The 27,615-nt window shown below is 31.3% G+C and overlaps 1 protein-coding gene across 1 annotated transcript; it reads left to right on the top strand.

Moving 5' to 3' along the window:
* The first annotated feature begins 1,418 nt into the window (after window positions 1–1,418).
* LOC139526602 (uncharacterized) lies at window positions 1,419–23,613 on the top strand. The gene is made up of 2 exons (XM_071321762.1): window positions 1,419–1,457; window positions 22,366–23,613. The coding sequence occupies exons 1-2, from the start codon at window positions 1,419–1,421 to the stop codon at window positions 23,611–23,613; spliced, it is 1,287 nt and encodes a 428-aa protein (XP_071177863.1).
* Window positions 23,614–27,615: the final 4,002 nt, after the last annotated feature.

Below are 27,615 nucleotides of genomic sequence, written 5' to 3'. Positions count from 1 at the left end.
AAGTTCGAAAATCAGTGCCAATCAATATGATTTTAAAAAGAGTGAAGCCCCTTGTAAGGAGCACCAATTTAATCGTTGTTATCTGAATTTATACTCTGTAAAAACAGGTTACATTCTAATTTTACTGCATTATATACGCGTGTTGACAATATATGTCACATCAGTGATTCTCTAAGCTTAAGTGGACAATTGACAAAATTAAACTAATAGAAATATTAATAGAAATAGACTTTCTGTGGGAAATATTATGCTACTCTTCAATAACACCAACTTAGCTCTTAAAATTGAAAAGGTTAAAAGTATGTAACGGGTTTTTAAAATTTGACTGGTGGTGTGTTAAAATTTTCTAGATAGGTTTCCCCTCCAGATCTGAAATCTTTACAGGTCTTTGAAAATAATATGAAGGCATCATCTAAAATGGATGGAGGGAGAATAATTTTTAGCTTCAAAGAAAATGCGTGCATAAATTGCTGACAATAAGATCAACTGGAAGTTCAGTTACTTTCTCCTTATATTTCCTATGACTTATGATGGCAATAAGAAAAAGTTTGGACTTTACAATCTTGAGATCAAGAGTTTCTTTTTTAGAAGAACAATAATTATTTTAACAGATGTTGAAGGCTTATAGTATTATCGTAGTAAATGCCGATCTTCTTCTACTATGTTAATAATTACGTGTAGAATTTAGGTAAACCTACATTTGTATAAGTTTTGTTTCTTTAATATATATATTTGTAACATTCTAACATGACGTTCTTCGACCGCTTTGAGTACACACCCGTGGTAAAATATGAATATATTGTTTATGCTGTTCCGATCGTACTCCCAAGTCATATGCTTTTATATGAATGAGCTACCCGACGTCATAGATTGAAGACATAAGAATACAAGCATTTTACTGAAAAAACACACGCATGTGAAACCGAAAATCATCACTACAATGAAACGTAAACAAAAGATGCTAAAATGCCTTATATAAGTCATTTTTTGTATACATATAAGACATATTATAAATGCAATTGTCATTTAGATACATCCAAACCTATTTTAATATGTTATTGTTCCAATCGTTCTCCCACGTTATATGCTTTTTTTATGAATGAGTTGCCCGATGTAATAGAACAACGAAGTAAGAATATAAGCATTGTAGAAATGATTGATACAAAGGTTCCTGATAAAAGAGATAGTAGAACCTGATTTACAATTTATCAGCTTGACTGGTAGATAACTTTATGTCTTCAAACTTAGTATTAAGATGATATTTGTTTTTTACTGGTCTAAAAAAATGAATGAAATATTAATTAACTTCGTGCATCTGAGGAGAATCTTCTCCAGAACGCTTTAACCCATGGTTTGAGAACTTTTTCAAATAAAGGATGTACAAAATTGTCAGATTGTGTAATGATTATACAAGTAACATGGAAAAACCTTATATCTATGTTGGATTAGAAAGAAAAGTAAGTAATAGGATTCATAATAAAATATGAATAGTTTGGTTTTAGAAAGTGTTTTCAGTAAGTGAACAGAAAATTAGGAATTGTCGTAATCGTGTTGTAATTATATAACAAATAATGATAATTCTTATATCATTTAATTATCTAAAAATACTTGGATTGGTCAATTAGAATTTTTCTCTTGGTTTACACTTCGATAAACCATGTTTCCAAAACTGCTTTCGTAATCTATTCATGCGCGATACATATTCTTGCAAGGGTACTGGGATTTTCAGCAAATTGAGATTACAAAACACTTGCATAACAGCATGAACAGTTTATTCTATTCTAATGCATACATAACACAAAAAAAGAAAAAAAAAGAAATGCCCTAAAGCTTCGAAAATGTATAAAAATATAATGTTCATAAAATGCCGCGAAATGTCATGAAGGATTTGGCGAGTTTACGTCATGGCAAAACACGACGTCACACGAATGAAAATGTTCAAGGGAAAGATTATTTCGTTACGTGTACGCTTCAGGATAATATCTAATTAAAATGAAATTTTTGAGGTAGTTGCTATTTCATTTTAGATTCTGTTGCATTTATTGGACATCTATGGCTTTTAGAAAGTCAAGATGGCGGCGTACTCCTTAGTTACGACATGCCATTGTGCTTTTGATGGTAAATAAAGAAGCCGTCAAACAAATGATGTAAATAGATAATGGCGTATGTTTGGCTGAAGAATTATAAGGATTAAACACATTTTTTCTAGAGGTTATTGATGTGTAAACCGGGTCTCTTACTCACAAACATAACATAAAAGTCCTTCGGACTCTTATTCAGCTTGTGAGTTAATCGCCCCGGTTTACACATCAATAACCTCTAGAAAAAATGTGTTTCATCCTATAATAGCCTAACTATATCACTTTCTAAAATTATCTATCTTCGATTATCTATCCAATGACATGACAGTTCTTTAATTTTTGGAATCATTTAATGATTTTTATAAATTTCCTGTTTACAAAACTTTGAATTTTTCGAAAAACTAAGGATTTTATTATCTCAGATATAGATTTTCTTAGCCATATTTGGCACAACTTTTTGGAATTTTGGATCCTCAATGCTCCTCATCTTTGTACTTGTTTGGCTTTATAACTATTTTGATATGAGCGTCACTGATAAGTCTTGTGTAGACGAAACGGGCGTCTGACGTTCTAAATTATAATCCTGGAACCTTTGATAACTATTGAAAACATGTTTTGTTTGGATTAAGTTGTTGACAATCGATAGACCCTTTTTTCTCTCCATTCAAGTGACAAATTCCATTATTGTATCCCATTTGCTACTTTAATCAAACTTGCATTCAAAACAAATATTAAGACCTATCATTAAAATTTTATTTCAACGTAGGAAGTCCTAATGTTAAACGAAAGAAACACCTGCGATCAGAACCTTTTCGCGTTTGTGAAATCAGTTTTTGATTCCATTTGGTATGTTTTGTTTTGATTATAACATTCAAAAAGTAACAGCAGCCAGGTTTACGAACCGGAATATTGGGAATACATGTACTTTACACATGTACATGCCTCTTTGCAAGGAAAATACTGTACACATTGATGTGTTTTCAGACACCTTTATTGAAACATAAATTATTTTGTATCCACATAAGGTACTTATCACTTAAATCAAAGTGTGTAAACGGTTAATGTTATATATTGAATTTCATATCGACACTAAATCAGTCATGCACCGATGTTGCTCTTCATTTAAAAATTCTTCGTTTTGAAAATTCATTGGGGATGTAAAAGCGTTGACTGCGATTTATTCTGAAAATTTGCGCACGGTCAACACTTTTAAAAATCTTGATAAAAGCGATTGCTATCAACTGTTTCTTTTATTTACCTGTCCACTTAACTGCGGAGGCTCGTGTCATCATTAATGTTAAATTTCAATTTGTAATTTCAGAATGACGCGAGATTGCTGTTACCAATTCAAAATAAAAAGCGATGTAAAATATCACAGTTATCTTTCTTTCCATATAACTTTTTAAAGTGCTTTCTATTTTAATGGTGAATTAGATTCGATTAATAAGATATTGGTAAGACTTGAAAATCATGAAGAACTCCATACCCAAGAGAAAAGACAAATAGAAATTAAACAGATACTTTGTTGCTCTACAAAAAATACTCATAACCAAAAACTTTACATATTGCAATTCAACAATCTGTGCCAAGAACCAGGTTTCCCATTGGATTCAGTTGGGGGTAATTTTCGACAAAATGGCAGGTGTTTATTGACGTTGACATTTTTAGAACTTTTAAGGTTGAATAGTTTTTATATACTCTTATCTTAAAAATAAAGAAGATTTGAAGGGTTCTGGTCTAAGAAACAGCAAACCAACGACAAAAGTAATAAATTGGAAACAAATTTACATAAAGGATACATCAACATTTGTGCCATCATCAACAATTTTCAATTCTCTTTTGTATATTTTGTATTTTTCTTATTTTCTTATTCTTTTTTTTTAAAGACGTGAGATTGGTTTTATTTCATTGCAATCTACTAGCTGAAAAGTATATATTGTATGAATTTGGTTTAATATTTAAGCTTTTTATTGCTTTGCCATACTTTACGAAGCTTTTATAGTTTCGTTTGACATTCACGCCACATTGAAATTGTTTTTAACAACTATCGATTTTGATTAGTTGCCGTATGAGCAATTTATGATACAGCGATGTGTTCCGTGTCTTTTAAAATCATTAGAATTAGATTAATTTCAGCAAGCCAGGAAACGGTCTTCTAATTAATATACTCAAAATACTTCACCATGTTTTATAAGCATTTAAAAGAAAAAAATCTGAAATACACTTCATATGTAAGGTGCATTTAAACACATAAGTTCTTTTTTGAAAATTAATCTTCAAGCGACTATTTTTAAAATTAACATGATAAGCACCAAACATTATAAGTACCTAAACAAAGTTGTTGGTTTTATTTCAAACGAAGCAGCATGCTATATTCATACATGTAGTGGATTTTTATACATGCTCATCAAAATCACATCTTTGTCTATTATCTAAATGTCTTAAAACATAAGTACTGGTTTGATTTTAAAAAATTGCTCTATTTAGCAATCGAGCCACTTTTACCGCTGAAAATACAACAGAAATATATACCTTGTACAATGATATCGGCAATATGTTGTTTCTTCTTTCCATCCATTTTGTCTGTATCCATTCTTGCAGTTTCACTTTCACTTCTTCTTTCTCTCATTGTTAAATTAAATACTGATTGAAGTTGTTGGAAAATCCCGTTCTCTGAACAAAGACCAAGTATAAAATGGACTTGGTATTCGTTCGTCATCTATTATAGTCAGACGATCGGGGAGGGATGTCTGGTACATTTCGCCTTCTTGTCAGCCGTACTTAATGGGTTTATAAATGACAAAGGAAAAAGTTCCGGTTGTCCTTTTGTTAAGTGGGAAAAAAATAAAATTGGAAAATTGCATATCTATTTCTTTACTGTTTTTATTTTCATATTATATGAAAGGTTGACGTTTTATCATTTAGACTGAATACCGGAATTGAATCAAGCTGCGCATGTCGACGTAAAATAAACCTAATGAAGCCAGTTTTATATTACATTTGTACGTTTATATTAGTAATTATGAGTAGGAATACAAATATATCGAAGAATTCATTTGACGTTATAGAAACATTTTTATTGTATGCTTTTTACTTATCATGACTTTAATGCACGAAAAATATAAAATTTTGCTGCATAAAGGTGGAGGTATGATCCTTTGTTCCGTTTTTTTTTTGTATCGAAATTTGAAATTCATCGGCAGTTTCAGAGGAGTGCGTACGGCGTTTGTTTCATTAATTGAAAACACAATGTTTGCTTAAAACCGTAAAAAAATTACCTCGCGAGTATTTCACCATTATAGTCAATTATGCTCCTCCCATTTCCATACCCTTGATTGGTTTCTGAAAATGGGAAGGATTGAGCCCTTGAAATACTAGAATAAGGCACATGTTCAAATCTAGTATTTTGTTAATTAAAGACCCCCATTACAATTGGAAAACTGAACCCTTAATATTTTTCACATGTTTTGTCATAGACGAGCATAAATATATACTTATTATCATAATTGTAAATAGTAAATAGTAAATCACATTTATGGTATACATTTTTTCGTGACACATCAAATCTATTCTATGCTAAAAAAAATACTCAGGACAAACATTTCTTGTAACAACCGAAACTAAACTAAAAAAATTACTAACTTTCTAAAGAAATAAAATTAACATTTTAAAATCATAAAAATCTGATCCCCCAATTTGATTGAGAAAAAAACTATTGTGGTCAAGCAGATGACAAAAAAATGTATTCTGAATCCAGATTTTCCAATATTCTTCTAACTCAGACAAAAAAATCACTCCTGAAGTTAAAGGGTTGCTACCTAATGTAGACCAAGAGCGGTTAATTAACATACAACGCTAATCCAGGACTCCCTATCACACTCCATCAGACAATCACTGTGATAAACATGCTCCGGAAATACACGATAAAAAATTTAAATAATATCACATCTGGCAGAACAACTGACCACACTAATACCCGACTAGGATGTAAAGAAATATGGTCATCATCGGGATGCATAAATACACATGTACGCAGCCACGTGATATCATAATGCTTTGTATAGAGAGATTGCCACATTCTGCACATTAAAAACCCTAACTTTAACTCATTCCCTATTTCATCAGTTTTATTACTTATTCTGATTTTTGTTATCTGAATTCTTTGACTCATGCTCCCTATAGACAGAAATGTCCTCTTAAAGGTACACTAGCTGTGAAATACATGATAACTGATTTGACTCAAATTCTCATATTTGATTTATAACAATGTAAAACATTTATCCAAACTATAAAAAGTCTAAAAAAACAGTTTACAGAGCATGGGGTAGATAATATATAGGTTCGTTTCGTGTGTAATTTAGTCCAGACGCCATCTAATTAACTATCGATTTGACCTCAGATGACCATATAAGCGATGTATACATAAATAAAGATATGGATAGATTAAACCAGAGACATTGTATTATATGTCTCTAATTAAACCAACACATGCAATTGGATTTGTATAGGTCTGTTTGATTTTATTCTATAGATTAAGAATAGATGTTTCTCATTGTTTTAACCGTATAAGAATGATTGTATATGCATCGAATTAGTAATCAAATGATTTACCGTAGTTTCACTTTCATTGTTGACATTCTTTTTCTTTAAATAACCAGTACACGTACAATGCATGCGTTGTCAATCTTTAGCTAGATATTAAATTGAAGTTCACGTGAATACGGATTTAAAGAGGTCGATTCATTCACTTGCAAGTTAATAACTAATTATCAATGTTTCTTAGCGTAATTTGACAAAATTGAACCTTTTTTGCTGCAAAAAGCGAATTGTTATTGCACTATTTCACTTTCATAATTGATTGAACAAAAAAAAAATAACTTTAGATTTTTTATATATCTCGTAGCTAGTGCCCTTTAAAGAGCTATATATGTTCTGGTTTTATTTACAACTGGCATATTTTTATGTCATCCTTTAAAGATAAATACCTTAAGTGATTGTACGTGTGTTTAAACCAATTTAAAATAACTTTTAAAACTAGGCATAGTATTTTAAAATTCGAGATAAATCCATAATTAAATACTTTAAGTTTTGACCTCATAGAATTATACCCGAAAAAATCATCATTAAGTCCAGGATCGTTTAATGTTATATTTAACATTGCCATTCAAGCAGGAGGTTTTGCATTCCACATTTTTTTTTACCTTGTAAATATTGTATCGTGAATAACAACATGCCTTAAGCCAATGTTTTAAAATTATAACAAAAACGTTTGTACTTCAAACTTTAATATTGTTTAGGAGAGAAATCTAAAGTAGGTGTTTCAAATGAAAGAAATCCCATTTGATTGATATAGTGTCTAATCAAACTTCAATTCTTTAGATATGAAACAGTCATTGTTTAAGAACGAATATACAAGGTATACATTTAAAAATGCCTGTACCAAGTCAGGAATATGACAGTTCTTGTCCATTCGTTTTTGATGCGTTTTGTTATTTGATTTTGCCATGTGATTATAGACTTTCCGAATTGATTTTCCTCTAAGTTCAGTATTTTTGTGATTTTACTTTTTTCAATATTGAAATATCAACTATCAATACGTAAATTTGAGAAATTGAGAAACGTCAATTCTATAGATATGAAACAGCCATTGTTTGAGAACGGATATACAAGGTATACTAAATCACACTTACATACAGTAAACGTGTGTCAATAAATAAAGTGTACTGAGTTAATTGAACTTTATATTTGTTAATAAATTATAAACAACCAGCTTATTTCTCCTGCTATCAAACACAACACATTTGATAATATTTCTCAAAAGCGTATTTTTCATTCACAATACGTTCTTAAGTAAATGCAGTTTAAATCTTACTTAAAAAGAAACAGAAAGAGGAGCGTAGTATACAAATGACGAAACTGTCAAAATGTTTGATACTAACGTACGTGTATTCGTCCTTTCTACCTATTCAAGTCGGTACGTTTTTATTAAATCAAACGTTGGCTTTTTTTTTCATATAACATTCATCTTTAAAAAGTGCAATAAAATGCATAGATTAAAATAAAGTATTTCCCGATACATGCACCAGTGTACTAACGTAACTTAAATGAACAAGGTACTGCGCCGTATCATATAAGAAACGAGATAGCAGTTAAAACTTTGAAAAAGCATCTAATCTTTTAGTGCCTCAAGCACAAGGTGTTCAAATGCGATATTCTGAAGGAAAAAAAACCTTCTGTTGATTTCATTAGAACTTAAGCTACTATAGTAAATACTTAAGGCGCACATTAATTTGTCGTACATGTATATCATCTATTTTGAAAACCAAAAGCAATATCAAAATGAATGCAACATTTTAATTAAATCACTTGACATTTTTGTCCTATGGTTTAAACATCCGTTTTAAAGCTTGAAATGAAACCAGTACATATTTGTACCAATTTCAATCGTAACACATCCATTAAGTTGTGTATGAAACTTGGTATAAAATTAGATTATACTTCGGACTAATTTTCTTCGGCAGCAACAGTCTTGCTGAAATAAGACAAATGTTTGGTTATGAGGGGTTAACAAATATATGCAGCCACGTTGATCAGAATATGTACGTTCAATATGATGACGTTGATCAGAATGTGTACGTCAATATGATGACGTTGATCAGAATGTGTACGTACAATATGATGACGTTGATCAGAATGTGTACGTACAATATGGTGACGTTGATTAGAATGTGTACGTACAATATGATAACGTTGATCAGAATGTGTACGTACAATATGATGACGTTGATCGGAATGTGTACGTACAATATGATGAATATATAAAAAAAGAAGATGTGGTATGATTGCCAATGAGACAACTATCCACAAAAGACCAAAAATAACACAGACATTAACAACTTTAGGTCACCGTACGGCCTTCAACAATTAGAAAAGCCGATACCGCATAGTCAGCTATAATGGGCCCCGATAAGACAATGTAATACAATTCAAACGAGAAAACTAACGGCCTTATTTATGTAGTTGATCAGAATGTATACGTACAATATGATGACGTTGATCGGAATGTGTGCGTACAATATGATGTCCTGTCAAGAGAGTGTGTCAATTAACCATTGCAACAACTTCTTGGTGGGTCCGCAGATGTCCCATATGAGGGCACTGATCCATTGACGAAATACCACCATTTTAAAGTAGTTCTCGACATTTGCGTCTTTCATACCGGTCGATCTACTTTTGAAGAACCTAGCTTTTAAATTTTTAAATATTTTTCAATGGACATTAAATGGGTACGAGCTACGAAATATATAAAAAATCAAAAGTATGATTTTTTTTGGTTCATTCATTAACGTAAGTGAAATAGTGAATTAATAATATGCTTTTATCAGCTAAACTGATTCAATTTTGTCAAATTAAGCGAATTTACATTGATAATGAATTATTCACTTGCAAGTGAATAACTCGACCTCGTTAAATGCGTATTCATGTGAACTCTAATTTCACCCCGTAAAAAGAGACAGAATAAAGCATGTATTTTCCGTCTGAAAGAGGCCTGAAACTCCTCTTATTTCATATTATTTATTTCATAAAATAATATCGACTTTCACAGTACTCTCACTTACATAGTAAAATGATTCGCCTAGCGCAGCCCTTAACGAGCACACAGACACAACATTTGAGGCATGCTATGACACCCTTTTAAAGCTTAATACTGTCGAATTTGGATTATAATAATATGTATGACAACATATAGGTTTCTGAAACAAAAAATATGTGGTGAAAGATATTGAAAATTTTAAATGGGACAGTCAGTTTCCTTAGTATGGTGTGATATAAAAAAAAATCTAGTAACATGGTTAGATTCAGCATATCCAACAACCACGTAAATATAGTCTACTGGCTGTAACAAGCACATACTAATTAGTCGGGGTTAAACCTATTTATGAATGTGCAATCATGCCGCTAACGTTGTGTGCAAGAATGTGTTGATTGTAATATAAGAGATTAAATAAGGATAGACAAATTCATCCCAAACAATATAAGACAAACTTAGGCGCGATTCAGTATGTTGTACAAAAATTAAGAAATTTGATATTCAGTTTATACATTGCTTTATTTAAACTATGTGCCAAAATGCTTGTGATAGCCTAACCATCACACTCAGACGTTTGGGTATATGAAGGGTTAGATATAAAAAAATAAATGTATTTCTACTTATATTTTAATGTTTGACCTTAAATAGTCACCTAAGAATAAAAACATATTTTATCATCAGAATATTTAAGTACAATGCATGAATAAAGGTTTCTTGTTGTTGCGTCGTATACACAGTTTATTGCATATAACTGTATTTATAAACTATCATTTAAAAAAAATGTCGTTTGGCAACAAATAACAGCTTCTGCTTATCTATCCGTTTATACGTCATTTAGTTCTTTCATTCTTACTTATATCTCCATTCCTTGCTAACTTAAATATAGAAAAAGTACAATAAACCCGTAGTTTCTGAAAATTTTAACGTAAAACTTTGTACTCGAGGGAAAATATATAAAGAAATCGACAGGTTGTTTATGTTACTATAAATTCTCTGTCATTTTCAAGAGCTGTTGGCGTTGCCTTTCTTTATCGATCTTTCTGGGTATTTGGCGTCGTCTGTGGTATTCTTTTTCTGTATCGATCTTCGTGAATATTGAGCATCAACCATGCTTTTCCTTTCTCTAACGATCTTCCTGAATATTGAGATTCGTTTGTTGTAGTCTTTCCTATATCGATCTTCCTAAATACTGAGAGCCGTTTCTTGTACTCTTTACTCTATCGATCGTCATGAACATTGAGCGTCGACTATGCTTCTCTTTTCCCTAACGATCTTCCTGGATATTGAGCGTCGTTAACAATATTGTACTCCTTTGAGTTGGTTGTCATCTTGGTTGGTATTCAATGCCAGCATTATGTACTATACAAGTAAAGACAAGAGTACTCCGATTAAAAGGCCTGAAAAGCAGAAACAAATAAAAGTATTTTCAAGCCAATTTATTTAACATCAATATTTTTTTTTTATTTCTGACATACATATTTATAAATGTAAACACATATTTATTAATATGATATCATCAAATAAGTAAACAATAACCATACTAATAAGATTTTCTTAATGAAAATGCTAATGAAAATAATGTATTCACATTGTTCTCTGGCTTATTGTTCATTAGGATAGCTTGAGTCTGGTACATTTACAATGGTATTTCAGTGAATGAATCGGGTCTTGTTAAAATACTGTGGACTTAGTTGGATTCAATTTGTTTCGAAAATAAAAATGATAAAGTTAAATAAGTGCAATAAACAATCTGTATATAATCTGTACAATATACTGTATCAACCTATATCATGTATGTATAGAATAATACACGGGATTCTAATATCAGTACCAAGGGCTGATATTGGTCGAGTGTTGATTCAGCATGCCATACGGATCATGTATTATTCTGATTATAAAATAATTTGACAGAATCTGATTCATGGAATATCTGTTTTTTTTTCAATCGTCCTAAAAATATAGGCAAAAAAAGGAAATTATAATTTTCCTGTTTTTTCCAGCTGACTTTTTTTTTACAGACTTCCTTATTTGCTGAGTTTCCTCATCGTTATGTCCACTATAACCTAATTACATTCTCAATATACTTTTAAAACCGTTTATTTAGATAATTCACTTAGTTAACAAATCTGAGAAATGTTTCAGGTTAACGACAAATCTGTGTTACAGTGCCCACTTTTTTCTCCTCAAATGCAAAATAAGTGGTTTAAATAGTATGTAACTTTTGGAAACCTAAAAAGAAGAATTTACTAATCAAAAGTAACCTTACATATAACCTTGTCAAATTACATTAAAAAAAATGTATTTTTGCTATTCTATTTTTAGAAATGTGTTATTGTTACTATAGTATATTATTATAATAATAGAAAAAATAGAAAGTTTAAAATTTGTCAATCTTATATCTTCGCAAGTTAAAAAATAAATGTTTTAGCAGAGCATTCAAAATTAACACTTACATTAACTTTACATTTTTTCCATTCTAAAAACAAATTTGAGAAACTTTTACCGTATCGATTTCGAGAAATTTTGATTAATAATGTCAAGGTCAAAGTTACTAAATGGAGATTTGACATCACAGTTTTGTTGTTTTTTATTTTTGGTATAGACCATGTAAATCTTCACAAAATTCACAATACTTCGTATAAACTTATAATTATAATAAACTATGACATCTATGACGCGTAAAGTTTAAAAGGTCAAAGGTCAAGATAATTTTTGAAGCTAGAATAAGTCAATAATCTCCTTTTTGCTAAGTTTTCAAAAATAAATCTACCTATTGGCCCCATAATTGTTATAACCTTTGTTAATAAAGACCATTTGATAATATTCAAAAGGTCAAGCAAGGGTTTAATCCTTTAGGGGTCAACAGGTGAAAGGTCAAGTAATTTTAGGAGCGAGACTTAACCAGAGACCTCCTTTTTTGGCTAAATTTTCAAAAGTTAACTTACGTTTAGGTACTATAATCTTAAATTACATTTGTTATTTATTATAATTTTATGAAATGCAATAAATAAAAGATTAGCTTCAACCTTAAGGTCAAATGGTCAAAGGTCAAGAAAATTTTAGGACATGAAATAAGACAATTCTTTCAAAAGCAGGAAAAATTAAAAGTTTAGTACTTAGTAAACATGGTAAACATATTTTCATTCTTTAATTCTATATGCCCTTTGACCAAAGGGTTGAAGCCTATCCTTAGTCTATTGAATATCATTGAAAGGGACCCTTTTGGTAAAAACATTTATTTTAGCAACATAGTAAAAATACTTGTTGAATAGATATATGTCATGTTTGTATATATGTATATATATATACAACTCGTCTAAACATCAACTCAACAATGTTAGATCTGTAAATTTGCTTTCGCAAATTTTGTGTTCTTCCCTCACCGGGATTCGAACCCATGCTACTGAGATATCGTGACACCAAATCGCCTGCACTGTAGCCGTCCCACTAGACCACACGACCACCTTGACTTCACAATAATAAAACTTTCGGTGGCCGGGTGTTACCTTTCCTCGTCAGTTTTAATCTAGCGTCGTACTACAGTACATGATATATAAGGCATGGAGATGTTATTGTTACAGATCAGTTAAACTATCTACAGTAAAGGATCCTACAAATTAATGCAAGATACAGTCACAGAAAATAATTATATTTATATATATAAATGTATGTGAAAAATGATTAATGTGTTTTATAGTGGCAAAGTCTTTTGTTAATGGTTTTTGAAGAATGTAATCATAGACAGTTTTTATGGTTTTTCTACATATTTCTGATTTTGTCCAATGTGTTACACCAGATATCACATGAACAGCATCAGGTTTTATTGAATGCAGAGAAAGACAATTCTTTTATTTCATACCATCATTAACTAGAGCTCAATAAAAGATACCCTATCAACCCTGTCCCCCATTGGACTCAGTTAGGTCAATTATCTCCCTTGCAATATTTTTCATCGGGTTTATACTAATTCATGCACATAATAAATAATGTAAATCTTGTATTATGAAATTCAATAAAACTCAATAACTTTTAATTATTCGTTTGCACATTATCATGTTTTTTTTTAAAGAAAGTATAACATGGTCATGATGGTTCAGAGGGTACAAATAAATATAATCATATTCAAACAATCAATATTAAGACTTTCATCATAAAATATTCCAGTAAAGGAAATTCTAATTGAATTTAAGATAAATTTTCAGTGTAGAAAACAAGAGTGTACACTGAAATATCATACCTTCGTCAGTGTTCAATATTGACTATTGTTGAAGTTAAAAAAGAATAATATTACACTAAAAGTAATACATTATTAAATTAGCATTCCAATGATCAATGTATAACTTGAGATCAAGGCGAGATAGACACATGTAGGCTGGACAATCATTGCATACAACAAATTTGATTTAGAACAAACCACAACACGAAAACTGAACTTTGGCTATTGAACTACACAATGTGGTCAAGACAGACAGACATTTGCACCTTGCGATATATGACTTGTCACTTATATTATCTGAGAAATAAGCCAACATTTAAAAGATTTACAAGTATAAATAATTCGTGAAAATCAGGCCAAGATCAGATTACAATTCCAAATGGACATACACACTTTACCACACTTATTACCTACCAAAATATGGTTCACATGTCCTAATGTATCTGAAAAACATACCAAAATAGGGGAAACTAACATTTCAAGGTAAGATGACACCTGCCAGACAGATATATACACCTTACAAATATTATATAAACAAATGAAATATAGTTTACCTATTACTAACTAGTTAATGACAAACATGTCTAAACCAGAAAAAAAATGATCAATAAATCTTGAAAATGAGATCAGGATCAATCATACAATACAACACATATAGCAGACCTATTGCTTTTTGAATCTGATATATGGACATACATTTGTTCACTGGTACATGACATGTGATTATTGTTAAGTGAAAACTGTTTTACAGACATGCAGAACTTACAATGCATGCTCATATATAGATATCCTAGTATTCATAAGAGAGAATTAACTTGAAAAAACATTAAAACATAAATGATACAGGTTTCAAATATCTGTAATGCAGCAACAACTTTTCGCTTTAGTCTAAGGTTGGTCTAATCCAACATAATTCCTGTTATGTCTTCAGCTCCTGATGATATTGGAGCTTTAAGTACCACCTAACATGAAAACTGGTTGCCAGTTTCATGTTCTACAACAACTATCTGTTTGATATGAGGGATAAAATCTTGCCTAACTTGAATAAATTCATTGCAAATTAATTAAAACTTTTAAATTGAGCATTCTCAAGAAGAAAAGTTATAGTTATATCATTATAGTGTATGGTTGTAGATAGCAGATTTCTAAGACTGAAATGCATCAAGAAAATAATTACGTTATGATATATATGTCAGTTTTGCAGTTAGAATAATGATGGGATTTTAACTTGGGTACAATTTTCCCACATTTCTGTTTTTCATTATCCAGAAAGCAATGACTACCAAACACAAAGGGCTGTTCCAAAAATAAATGTAGGGGGGGGGGGGGGAGTCGGAAGACACTTTAATTTAACCCAACCATGCATAAATTTTTAATTAGACATAAATTTCCTTTAAATGTCCAAGCACTACATGTATAACCACAGCCCATCAAACTTTAATAAAGTTAAAGTTATGTCGGTAGCATGACAAAATCTCTAGTAACATGACATATTTCGTAACAGAAAAGAATTTGTTTCCTAAACAATTCCTTTCTTTCATAGATTCAGTAAAACACATCATTTAAAATCGGTCACAATTGGAAGATAACAGCAAACAATGTCTGTCATTAATCTTTTAAAACTTTACTTTCAAGATGAAAAATCTGCCTAGGTAATGAAAAATTCAAAAATAAATTAATTTCTGTTACCATCTACTATACTAGAATTTCACAATGTTCTGTGCTGTTATCAAAAGTAAAAAGCTGTCTTTTCATTCAAAATATTGTATATTATGTTGGGTTCTATTAAATTGTATGATAATAACTTATATTAATGCAATGGTTTACATATAGAAGATTAACTTTGTATTACATCGGAAAAATTGTCTTTTAATGAGGCTCGAGGGTATACAAAATAAGCAAATTTTTAAACTTTTTTATTCATCACAAAGTATATTTATTACACTATTTATATATATGTAGTTGTTATTTTATGATATGGTAAAAAATCAACCCCAAAAAAACCAATCATGGGTATCACCAGCCAAGTAGTCAACAATGTGGTGTTAACATGAATATCAATAATTTGGTCATTCTTATAAATTTCCTGTTTACAAAACTTTGAATTTTTCGAAAAAATAAGGATTGGTTTTTTTTTATCCCAGGCATAGATTACCTTAGCCGTATTTGACACAACTTTTTGAAATTTGGATTCTCAATGCTCTTTAACTTTGTACTTGTTTGGCTTTATAAATGTTTTTATATGAGCGTCACTGATGAGTCTTATGTAGACGAAACGCGATAACTATTTGGCCGTAAATGACTTTTAGAATGTTTATATCATTGAAAGAGCTCAAAATTATCACCCTAAAGTGATTTTGTTTTAACTCATCGGTGACCTATATTTTTTTTATTACTTTTCTCAAATAAGCTGTACTTAAACTTAACTATTGTAAAATTTAAGCGATTTCTGAAATTGAAAAATGCATGCTTCTTTTGCCATTGTTCACAGGCAGTTTGTGAGTTTAAATAAACTGTGATCCCATAATTTTATTCTATTTTTCTATTGGTATAGGATAAAGTTAATTTATAGAAAAAAGTAGCCTAATCCTATATTAGAAAACAGTGGATATATATCCGCGAGCCCCTTAACATGCTTCCTTTTACGGATTACGGCTTTGCTGTTACTTTTCTATCAAGTAACATGACAGAACGTAACACAAAAGAATTACACAGTTGTGTCCTTTTCTTTGAATTGTGTCGAAGTTTACTTCCATCTACATATGAATTTATTACGATACTTAAAAGAAATTTAATGTTATATTGCTGACAATCAAGTATTATCAGAAGGTACACAAAAATGCTGTAACAGGAGAGAGCAACAAAATAATTGTTCACTAAATTCTTATTTTTGGTGAGCTCGGATTTTCAAACTGGCTGCCATTCAAACAATACAAGAAGAGTCATACTCTCAGGACATGCATAATAAGAAATCAAATCAAACGTTTCCACAGGAGAAAAACCAGAGGTAACAAGAGAGAAATTACCCCTTGAAACAAAAATTATTTTTCTTTAATTTTCCAAATTTTATTACAGGCTTTAGTTATAATAAAAACTGACAAGTCAGGAACAAGTTTCTCATATGATTTTAAAATTTGTAAAAATTGAAACCCTGTTAACTTCATTTGGATATTATTTGAATGTTTTAGTTGTCAGAAAACAACATGATTTTTAAGGGGGATGAACATTCAAATAATATTTTATTGTAAGAAATATAAGGAGGAGTGTACAATTGGCAATAGTTGGTGCAATTTACTCTTGTTAAAACTGAAACATAAAATTTTCTAAAAAGATGGTTAAATAAAAAATAAATTGACGGTTGAAGATGGAAACCAGGAAAATAGACTTTTTTTTTAGGTATTGTCTCATTATTTTAAAATACTATCAATGCAAATTTGAATATTCCCACCCACTATTAGTTTCTATAATGGTCACGTGATTAACAACCTCCCTAGTTGAAAGTCAACAGGACCGTATGTACTAATGTAAGTACGTATTTTTTAAATGTTTATAAGAGTAATTATAAAAACAAAATCAAGTTAGACATTGAGAATGATTTATTTGTAAATATTGACCGGCCAATATGTATACGTATTTACTATTAAAAGAAATCAACTTTCGTTTTTGTTATGTCAGTCAGGTGGTCTATTGTTATAGTGTGTAATTGTGATATAATTGATAAAGCACATACTGCATTCCTCGCGTGTTTTTTACATTTGGTTATGTGGGGTGTTTTATAGCTTATTTTATGCTATGGATATTTAATTGACCATTGTTGAAGGTCACACGATGACCCTCGTCATTTGGTGTATGGTCAGTGTCAAATTAAAATTTATGTTCGTGTTTTTATTTTAAATTTATAATTTCCTTGTTTTGATAAGTGTTTTATTCATCCACTTAATCCGTGTTCACATCGACCTAAACACAGTGTTATGTTAGTATTATTCACATGTGAACTAAACATAATTTCGTTTCCATTGATAAAACTCAATGTTTACATCAAGTTTAAATCAATTGTTGTCTACATTCAGTCGATAGATATTGTAGTGCTTGTGTGGTTTTAGTGTACACAAAACTGGCTATTTAGAACATGAATTTTACCGTGTCTATTTAAAGGAGTAAAGATTTTTAAATTTATTTAATATTTATCGCTTCTGTGTGTGTTGAATTGCTGTTTGTTTTTTTTTGTTGCACTTTAGTGTTTCTTTGTCTTCCTTTTCTGTTTTATGTGTTTCCCGAAGTTTTAGTTTTTGACCCGGATTTGGTTTCTCTCAATCGGTTTGTGACTTTCGAACATCGGTTTACTACTGTTGCCTTTATTGAATTAAATTATCTATAGTATAATTTGTCTTAACTTGATATATTGCTTTTTTTTAGAAAAAAAAACAACGATAGCTAGCCTTATTAACCCGTTATCAAGACTCGAAGCATAATTGTTGCCAAACATAATTCATTTGAAAAGGTCTTCCCAAATGGACGTCATATAAATGTTTGCCACTGGTCTTTACACAATCATTGATTTACTCATACATTTTGTAAATGCATTACAAAAAAGAGTGTGCGGTAAATTGTTTTGTTTGGCTAGTATCTCATATCCTGTAAAATCTTAGAATAAAAAAGCATTAATTTGCAATGTACGAATAATTATTCTAAAGCCAAAGTCGTAGTATATTTTTTTTCTGAATCAATTTTTTCTTCTCGCGAGCCATTTATTCAGTGAACAATAACACGTTTGCGCGACAAAAAGTTTCGTCGCTATCAATCATTTTGTCTTCAGTATTTGTCACTCTTTAAGGTAAAGGGAAAATCTGGATTCTGGATTTTTTTTCGAATTGGGGATCAGAATATTTTTTTAAGGCTACCCCCCCCCCCCCCCTCTTTTTAAAAATGAATGGTTGTGTCCTTAATTCTAGAAAAATTGTCCAGAAATTTGCGTTTGCCTTCATGTACTGATATTTAAATGACGTATATTTTACAAGTGTAAGCAAATCTTACGTACAGGTAATCAAACCAGCTGTATGGATGTGAACAAGTTTAATGTGAAACCAGTGTACATAACATTTATCCAATTGTAAACTTGTTTACTGTATATGGCGTTTGGTGTGAACACGGCCTTATTCGTGTCACAGTATTTGTGATTAAAATAAAAATAAAATTATAATCAGAAACAACTTATTACTGACGGATTAAGGTAGGAAAGTAGAGTGCGTTAAAGAATAATTTTTTATGACATTTTCGTCACCACTACAAACAATTATGGCGCCGGTCCCCCATTTTTCTCGAGCCTTTATCTTCCCTTGACAGTGTATTAACATGCATGTTTATTTGCAAAAGCATACATATACAATATATGTATGTTGTTGGAAAATATAAAATGTATTTGTATGAGCTTTAGAAACAGGACGAAAAGCGAGGCTATGCCGAGCTTTTGTCCTGTATCGTAGTGAGTACAAATGTATTTTATATTTGCCGGCAATGTACATATATTGTTTTAACCTGAAATTACTTTTAACACTTGAATCTGTAGTTATTAAAATCAAAATTATTGTCTTTAATGTTTCGAAGAAATCAACATCGTTGAAACGCTGATCGCGAAGAGAACCCCAAAATGAACTAGTTTGAAAACAGAAATGTTCATATTGCCGTTTGCTCAGCATGTAATTTGGATAACAGGAGACTTTATTTGTACAATTCCTAATAAAGCAAACATTCATTTGTATACCTGTTATTTGTACAATAGATGGCTAATTGCAGGAAAAACAGCGGTAGTGTTGCTAGGGAGAAAATTATTTTTAATGGTGTACGTTATAGATAATGCATATTTTAAGGTTTTTCTTGTCGTAGAACACACCGAGGGGTGTCAGGATTGAGGGCTTTCTTTGAACAATCCTGACACCCTGAGGTGTGTTCTACGACAAGAAAAACCTTAAAATATGCATTATGACTTATTTAGTATCCTATTTTACCGACAACACTAAAGTGGGATAATCCTTTCTAATGTGTTCAGGTTTTAATACGCCCTGCGGCTCATTTAGAATGTGAAATAAAACTCACTAAATAATTTAGATATAAATCTTTTAAAAAATATTATCCATACACAATTGAAATATTACTTTAACTGCATGAAGTACATGTAAGACACAAATGTATTGTTACCATCCGATAACGGTGTATGACAAATACAAGACGCATTGTGAGTACTTTATTGTACCACTTAGCTTATGAAAAAGGGGGAGGGGTATGTTTTTTTCTTCTATTTGCTATGTTATTTCTATCACTGAAAAGTGGTTATTTTTTTAACAATATTACTTGAATCGAATGAAAAATTCAGAAAGATTGTCTTTTGAATAGCAATACATTTTATTAAAAGATAATCAGGATATAATTATATACCCTCCACACCCGACCCTTTCGTAAGATACGTAAATGTTATTCAATAGAATATAAGATTATCTTATTAGTTGATCATTTGATAGAGTAAAAGGTATACATAAATTTTAAAAAGTTAAGAACTGACACAAAGACGAATATAAATACATGTAGGTCACAGTATGAATTCCTATTCAGTGTGTATCGGTCTGAACATGCATGAAATATTTGCCACTGGACGTTCAGCAAGCAACCAAAAATCAATCAACCTATTCAGTTTGACTCAATAAGATTTTCAAAATCTTACACACGAATATGTTAAATCTGGATTTATTTTATGATAGTCTACATTAAAATTCATCTGTCATATATGATAATGTATCTTTATTATAGCGATAAATTAACAAAACTTCACGTTATTTGTCTCCTAAATTAAAATGTAGGACTACAATGACGGTTTCTTTTACACCTATCGTCGATTGAACTTTAAAAAATAAATTTCCAAATAGGCAACAAAAATCTATTAGACGAATAAAGTTTTGAAGTAAATCATAGATTACATGTTTATCAAGGAAAATAATGACCTCACACAGGTCATTATTTTATGCCTCGGAGCATATATCATTGAAAGATGGTATCGTCCAGGTTGATTCTGAAAAAGAATGACCTGTCGTTCTGAAAGAAAATTACTCCATATAGGTATATAAGTCTTAACTATGTTCAATGAGGACATATGAGTTGAGAAGTTATTTTTGTTGTCCGCATATTTTGAAAACCTTTTCAGAACAGTTATATGAAACACGTTTTATGCAGACTAAAATAATTTGCTATTGATCCTGGCCGACCGAAATTTTATTTAAAGAATTAATTTATCAAAAGCCGAACTCCTTGTCGAATTAAACTCAGAATCTTGAATAGCAAACATGTTTTAAGGGGAAATAAGATACCACTAAGTTGTAGACGCCTTTGGTGTTAACAATTCTCTTCTTGACTCTAGAGCTTGGCCCGTGAAAAAGTTCACCATGACTAATCCATCTTAAACCTTAGATTTAAAATGGGGAGAAAAATTTTGAGGACATCAAACAACAATTGTTTTATGTCTTGGTGGTGAAAGATGGACCCACTTGTAAGGGAAATAATTATTATCGAAGGTTCCAGGAATATTTTTAGTGGTAACAAGTGGTATAAATCGTATGAACCTAGACCTTTGAACTCATTGACGTGTAACTTGATAAGAATCGAGATTACTATTACTATAAACTTGTTTTGAGATAAACTTGAATATTGATATAGCTATTTTGAGTATCTTAACAAATTAGTCTGAAACAAAAACGTTAACAGCCTTATAAAAATGCAAATAGGTCAGACAGAATACAAAACTATCATAACTAATTAGTATCAGCATAATGTCTAACAAACAACTGTTGCATGGTTTTTTGTACATGCAGGTTTGAATTACTTTTTATTTTTGAACTCAAGGGCACAAAATGTTGACGATAATTTGGGAACTTCTAAAAAGGTAAAACTTTAAACAGTTCATTTTGTAGACCAGGAAGGATCTTCTGAACAATATATATATAGCCTTATTTATATTTGCATTAATAATATTTTGCAGTTTTGTGATATGGCCTCATCCTCCCAAAATTGTGGTGTGTGTGACCTCCGACACGTCAACAAACGATCCATAATCTGGTGTACGGAATGTGATGAAGGGCTTTGCCAAGAATTTCAGGAACACCATAGTTTGTCCAAGGGATCCAGAAACCATAATACCATAGCAATCACGGAATACCAAACATTACCTAGTGATGTACTACAAATCACTCAATACTGTAACATACACAAAGAAAAATTTATAATTTACTGCCGGAAACACGAACGTCCCTGCTGCAGGAAATGTATAGTCGAAACTCATAAAGAATGCCGGGATATCGACAATTTAGAAGACGTCATTCAAAATGTAAAAACCTCGAATGCCTTCTACTATATTGAAGAAACATTGGTTGAAGTAGCAGAAAATTTAAAGGAAATCTGTCAACATCAGCAGAAAAGTCTGTTGAATTTGAAAGAAAAAAAGGAAACAAATCGAAACGGAAATTGAAAAGACTCGAACAACAATCAACAACCATCTGGACAAATTACAAGAAGATTTGATAAAACAACTTAATGCTATTGAGGAAACCCAAGACTCGAAAATTTGTCAGTTGTTGTCATCACTTGAACAGAGAGAAAAAGAAATAACCAAGTACAGAGAAAACTTTGCTAGCATTAAACAACACGCCTCAGAACTACAGATTTTTCTTTCATTGAAGCAACTAGAAGAAGATATTGATATCGAAGATAAATTCCTACAATCCGTAGTGAAAGGTGAGGAATTGAAGCAATGTAATCTAGAATATAGAACCAACATTGCTATTCAAGATATCATGTCCAATATCAAAAGTTTTGGAGAAGTACAGATTGAAACTAAACCATTGGACATCGTTCTTAGCAGGAAGAAGACCAAACAAGCACAGATAATGGTACCTACCGCTCAAAGAAGATCCATTGAAAATATAAAGCTGAAGAAAAACAAGACAATAGCAACTCAAGGAATATCCATAAACGGATGTTGCCAGATACCAGATGGAAGAATGGCGTTTACTTATTTCTTTGATATGGCAGTTAGAGTATTCAGTGATACAGGATTAAAAGACTTTGAGGTGAGGATGCCATGTTACGCACAAGATATACTGTATATTAGTAAGGACGATACTTTAGCCGTATCATCTTGTGGTCATTTGAAGCAGTGTATTGCCATAATAAACGTTAAAAGAAAACAAATCACGAGAACAATTTCACTAGATTCGGAAATATATGGCATAGCACTTAGAGAAAATAATTTAATATATTCCGTTCAAAAAAAAGGAATACGAATTATCAATCTTTCCGATGAGTCTATTACTCAAATAGTCCAAGATAAAATGTCTCCTGTCTGTTACATTGCAACATTTCGGAACCAAATATATCACACAAACTCGGAAACACATGCCGTTACTTGTTACGATCGACAAGGTAAACCGCAATGGACATTTAAAAATGGCAGCATTCTGAAAGATCCTCGTGGTATTGATGTAGATATGGATGGTAATGTGTATGTTACAGGGATTGGTTCGAACAATGTTGTAGTTATCTCCCCTGACGGACAACGACATCGAGAATTATTGACAGCAAGTGATGGTCTTGATCGTCCTATTTCACTTTGTTATGATAATTCAAAGAAGCAGTTGCTAGTGGCTTACTTTGAAAATGAGGCACACTTGTATGCATTTATTTGAAAATATTTTGGATAAGCTATTGTTTATCAATTTTGATCGTCACAGTTGAAAATTTTGCGATGAAATGATTTGTCTGGCAAAAGACATAAATTATGCTATGAAAACTTCTTGATGTTTTAAATATGTTTTTATTAAATTGTTGATAAACAAAATAAATAAAATAGAACGATATACACGATCCATTCTTCACATAGTGTTGATTTATAATTTACAAAGTTGCAAAATATTCAGCATTCGGAATTTTGTTAAAGATCTTTAAATTTTAACCTTATTTGGGCAAGAGATATGTTTCCATAATGAAAAATATCAATATTAGCTAATTAATGTGTTAAAACTATATATGGAGATAATATCTTGCATATCCTACATCAGTGTTAAAGCTTACATTATGTTAACGAAATTTTTGTGTTGACACATGCACTGTTTGTTCTGATCAGAAAGGGCAAAAGGAATTTCGCCCTTTTTCAATGATTATTGTATAACAAAATCTGATAATTTTAACGTCGAAGAAAGGTATCTGATACATCAATTTTCATTCTACAATCATTGCATTAACTATGATATATTGCGATATATTCAACCTTCGTATTTAAAGTACCACAGGAAATGGTTTGTTGGTTAGGCTGAGAGAGGTTTTTCATTCAAAGCAACATCTGGAGGACCTCTACACGCAGCTTAGAATTAAGGTTTCCATTCCCAGAACGGACATGCGTACAAATACCTTTATTCCTCCCTCGCATATTGCCAAAATGAACAATCCTCTGTAGCATGGATTTTACTGCAGGATGGTGGTATGATTTATAATTTACTATTTAGAAATGAATCGAGTCTTTGATTAAATGTTATCACATTTGCTTACTTCGAATAAAGTTTGGTAGAATGGATTAAAACAGTATTGTTAGTACTTGCTGAACCTGACAGTATAACAACATTCGTGTAAAATTTCGACAGTATGAATTGTTAGTTCGTAAGGTCTAAAATTGTGCGCTTGGTTGTTATAAACCAGCTGCAACTTCTTATACGGTATGTGTTGTGTTCATTGCTGAAGACAGTGTTGTTGTTTATATTTAGAACTTTTTATGAAGTTTTGTCATAAGCACTTATACTACTAGTACCTCCCATCACCTTAATCTGCATAATTTTCAAATATTATAATCATAAACATTATGAGATGAGTTATGATTACAACTATCCACTAGAGACCAATTGTCGTTTATGTTAGCAACTATAGGTTACCTTACGGCTTTGAACAATAAGCAAAATCCATACTGTATAGTAAGCAATGAAAGCCATGAAATGACAAATGTTAAACGAAAAACCCAACGGCTTTATGTAAGGCAAAACAAATAACGAAAACAAATATGTCAGACAACAAACAATGACAACTATAAAATTACAGGTTACTGACTTTGGACAGACATATAAATCAGCTGTAAAATTCAATTGGAAAGGGGTCGACAACAGGAACACCAACAAAACACAACGCACTTATTATGTTTTTCAAGAAAACTTTTCAAATACATTTTAATAAATATTATTAATGAAATCTTATTATTAATACAACACTACAGACCGAACGGAACTTGTAAATGCTTTTTTCACAGACATAAGATGTATTAATATGAATTAGTATACAATTCAATAAATCGCCCACAAGAGACAGAACAAGGTGAAAACACTGTCTGCAATAGAAGATTGATAAACTACCTCTCAATATAGAAATTTTAGCATGAATTATAAAATTCATTGCCTAACCCCCTCTCAATATATTTTTTTAGCATGAACTCTAAGATTCATTGTCAAACCATTTGAGGTATTTCAAACGAACTTAGTGTTAAGCCATACGCTTATCTAACTGAATGTTTACATTTAAAGTTTGTGTCATCATTAATTGTACCTCTCTTTTAAAGTTATAGATTTTGCAAAAGAAGGGATGACAAACTTATTAAGATTCGCTGTCATTTGAATCACGTAGTTAGACGATACTTTAATAACGATTTGTGGTTTCATGGATACTCGTAGTTGAAAGGGGAGGGGGTATTCCTCAACACATACTGCTATTTCTGACAATGCTTCTACTTTTTGTCCCTTGCGCAACGCGGTGCAGGGGACATAGAAACACTGGGCGTGGGTCCGTCCATCTATCGACCCACCGGTATTTGCGTCCGTCTATCTAATCTTGTTATCGCTCTTATCTATGATGAGATCATTTACAACCACTGGGTCGATGCCGATGCTGGTGGAGTTTTGCTTTCGCGAGGGTATCACAAACCCAGTAGTCAGCACTTCTGTGTTGACTTCAGTTATCATTGATATATTCATAATTATAAATTATCTGTTAACAAAACTTTCAATTTTTGAAATACTAAGGCTTTTCTACCTTAGGAATAGATTACCTTAGCTGTATTTGGCAAAACTTTTAGGAAAATTTAGCCCTCAATGCTCTTCGTCTTCGAACTTTATTCTGCCTTTTCAATTTTTTTAATCGAGCGTCACTGATGAGTCTTTTGTAGACTGACGAAACGCGCTTCTGGCGTAAATAAAATTTCAATCCTGGTATCTATGATGTGTACATTTACTTATACAATTCTTGTCAGATTTTTATAACATTTATATCATATGTTTATATCAGCAATGTTTTAGAAAAGTTTGAAAATCAGTGCCAATCAATATGTTTTGACGGGTGAAGCCCCTGGTAAGGAGCATCGACTTAATCGATGTTATCTGAACTGATACTCTGTAAAAACAGGTTACATACTAATTTTACTGCAACATATGTGCGAGTTGACAATACATGTCTCATCAGTTAATCTCTAAGCTTAAATGGACAATTGACAAAACCAATAGACATAATTGATACAATAGTTCCTGATAAAAGATATAGTAGAAACCGGCCTACAATTCATCAGCTATAACTGGTAGAAAACATTACGTCTCAAAACTTCCTGGTAAAAAAAAAATATTTATTAACTTCGTGCGGCCGAAGCGAATTCTGGATTTATCTTCTTAAGGACGCGATTTTGTAATGATTATACATGGAAAAAACGCAATTTCTTTATTTGAATAGAAAGAAAAGCAAGTAATATGATATACAATAAAATATGAATAGCTTGCTTTTATAGAATTTTTCAGCTAGTGAAGTTAGTGAACAGAAAATTAGGAATTATCATAATAGTAATGTAATTCTATAACAAAATATGATAGCTTAACTACATTACTTTTTTAACATTATCTATCTTCGATAATTTATCCCATGACATAACAGTTTCAATTTTTGTTAATCATTTGAAACATTTTTTGTCTGGATTAGGTTGTTCCCAATCGATAGGGGGAGGGTTGAGATCTCACAAACATGTTTAACCCCGCCGCATTTTAGCGCCTGTCCCAAGTCAGGAGCCTCTGGCCTTTGTTGGTCTTGTATTATTTTAATATTAGTTTCTTGTGTACAATTTGAAAATTAGTATGGCGTTCATTATCACTGAACTAGTATATATTTGTTAAAGGGCCAGTTGAAGGACGCCTCCGGGTGCGGGAATTTTTCGCTACATTGAAGACCTGTTGGTGACCTTCTGTTGTTGTTTTTTTCTATGGTCGGGTTGTTGTCTCTTTGGCACATTCCCCATTTCCATTCTCAATTTTACCATTCATTTTAAGTGTCATTTTAATGACAAATTCCATTTCTGCATCACATGTGTTACTTTAATTTCCACGAAGAAAGGTTTAGTGTTAAAAGAAACAAAAACCTGCTATTAGAAAATTTTCGCGGTTGTGAAATCGGTTTATATTCCATTTGCTGATTTTGATTTTAATGGAAGATTTCAAAAAAGAAATATGACACGGTAGACATGTTAACAAACTGAAATAGTGGGAATACGTGTACTTTACAAAGAAAAATACTGTACACATAGCCGAGTTTATTGTTTATTGAAAAATACTTTTTAGTATCCACATAACGTACCGATCCCGTAAAGCCAAGTGTGAAAATGGTCTGCACCAGCTACC

The sequence above is a fragment of the Mytilus edulis genome, chromosome 6 (genome assembly GCF_963676685.1).
Source record: "Mytilus edulis chromosome 6, xbMytEdul2.2, whole genome shotgun sequence".
Lineage (NCBI taxonomy): Eukaryota > Metazoa > Mollusca > Bivalvia > Mytilida > Mytilidae > Mytilus > Mytilus edulis.
The sequence above is the reverse complement of the archived record's forward strand: the minus strand, read 5'-3'. Positions and strand labels throughout refer to the sequence as shown.

What these genes read in the sequence shown, in the direction of transcription:
- LOC139526602 (XM_071321762.1), top strand. Translation starts at nt 1,419, where the DNA reads ATGGAAAAACCTTATATCTATGTTGGATTAGAAAGAAAA. An exon ending in ATGTTGGATTAGAAAGAAAA is followed by an intron (nt 1,458 to 22,365) that starts GTAAGTAATAGG and finishes TGAATTTGAAAG; the next exon opens with AAAAAAAGGAAACAAATCGA.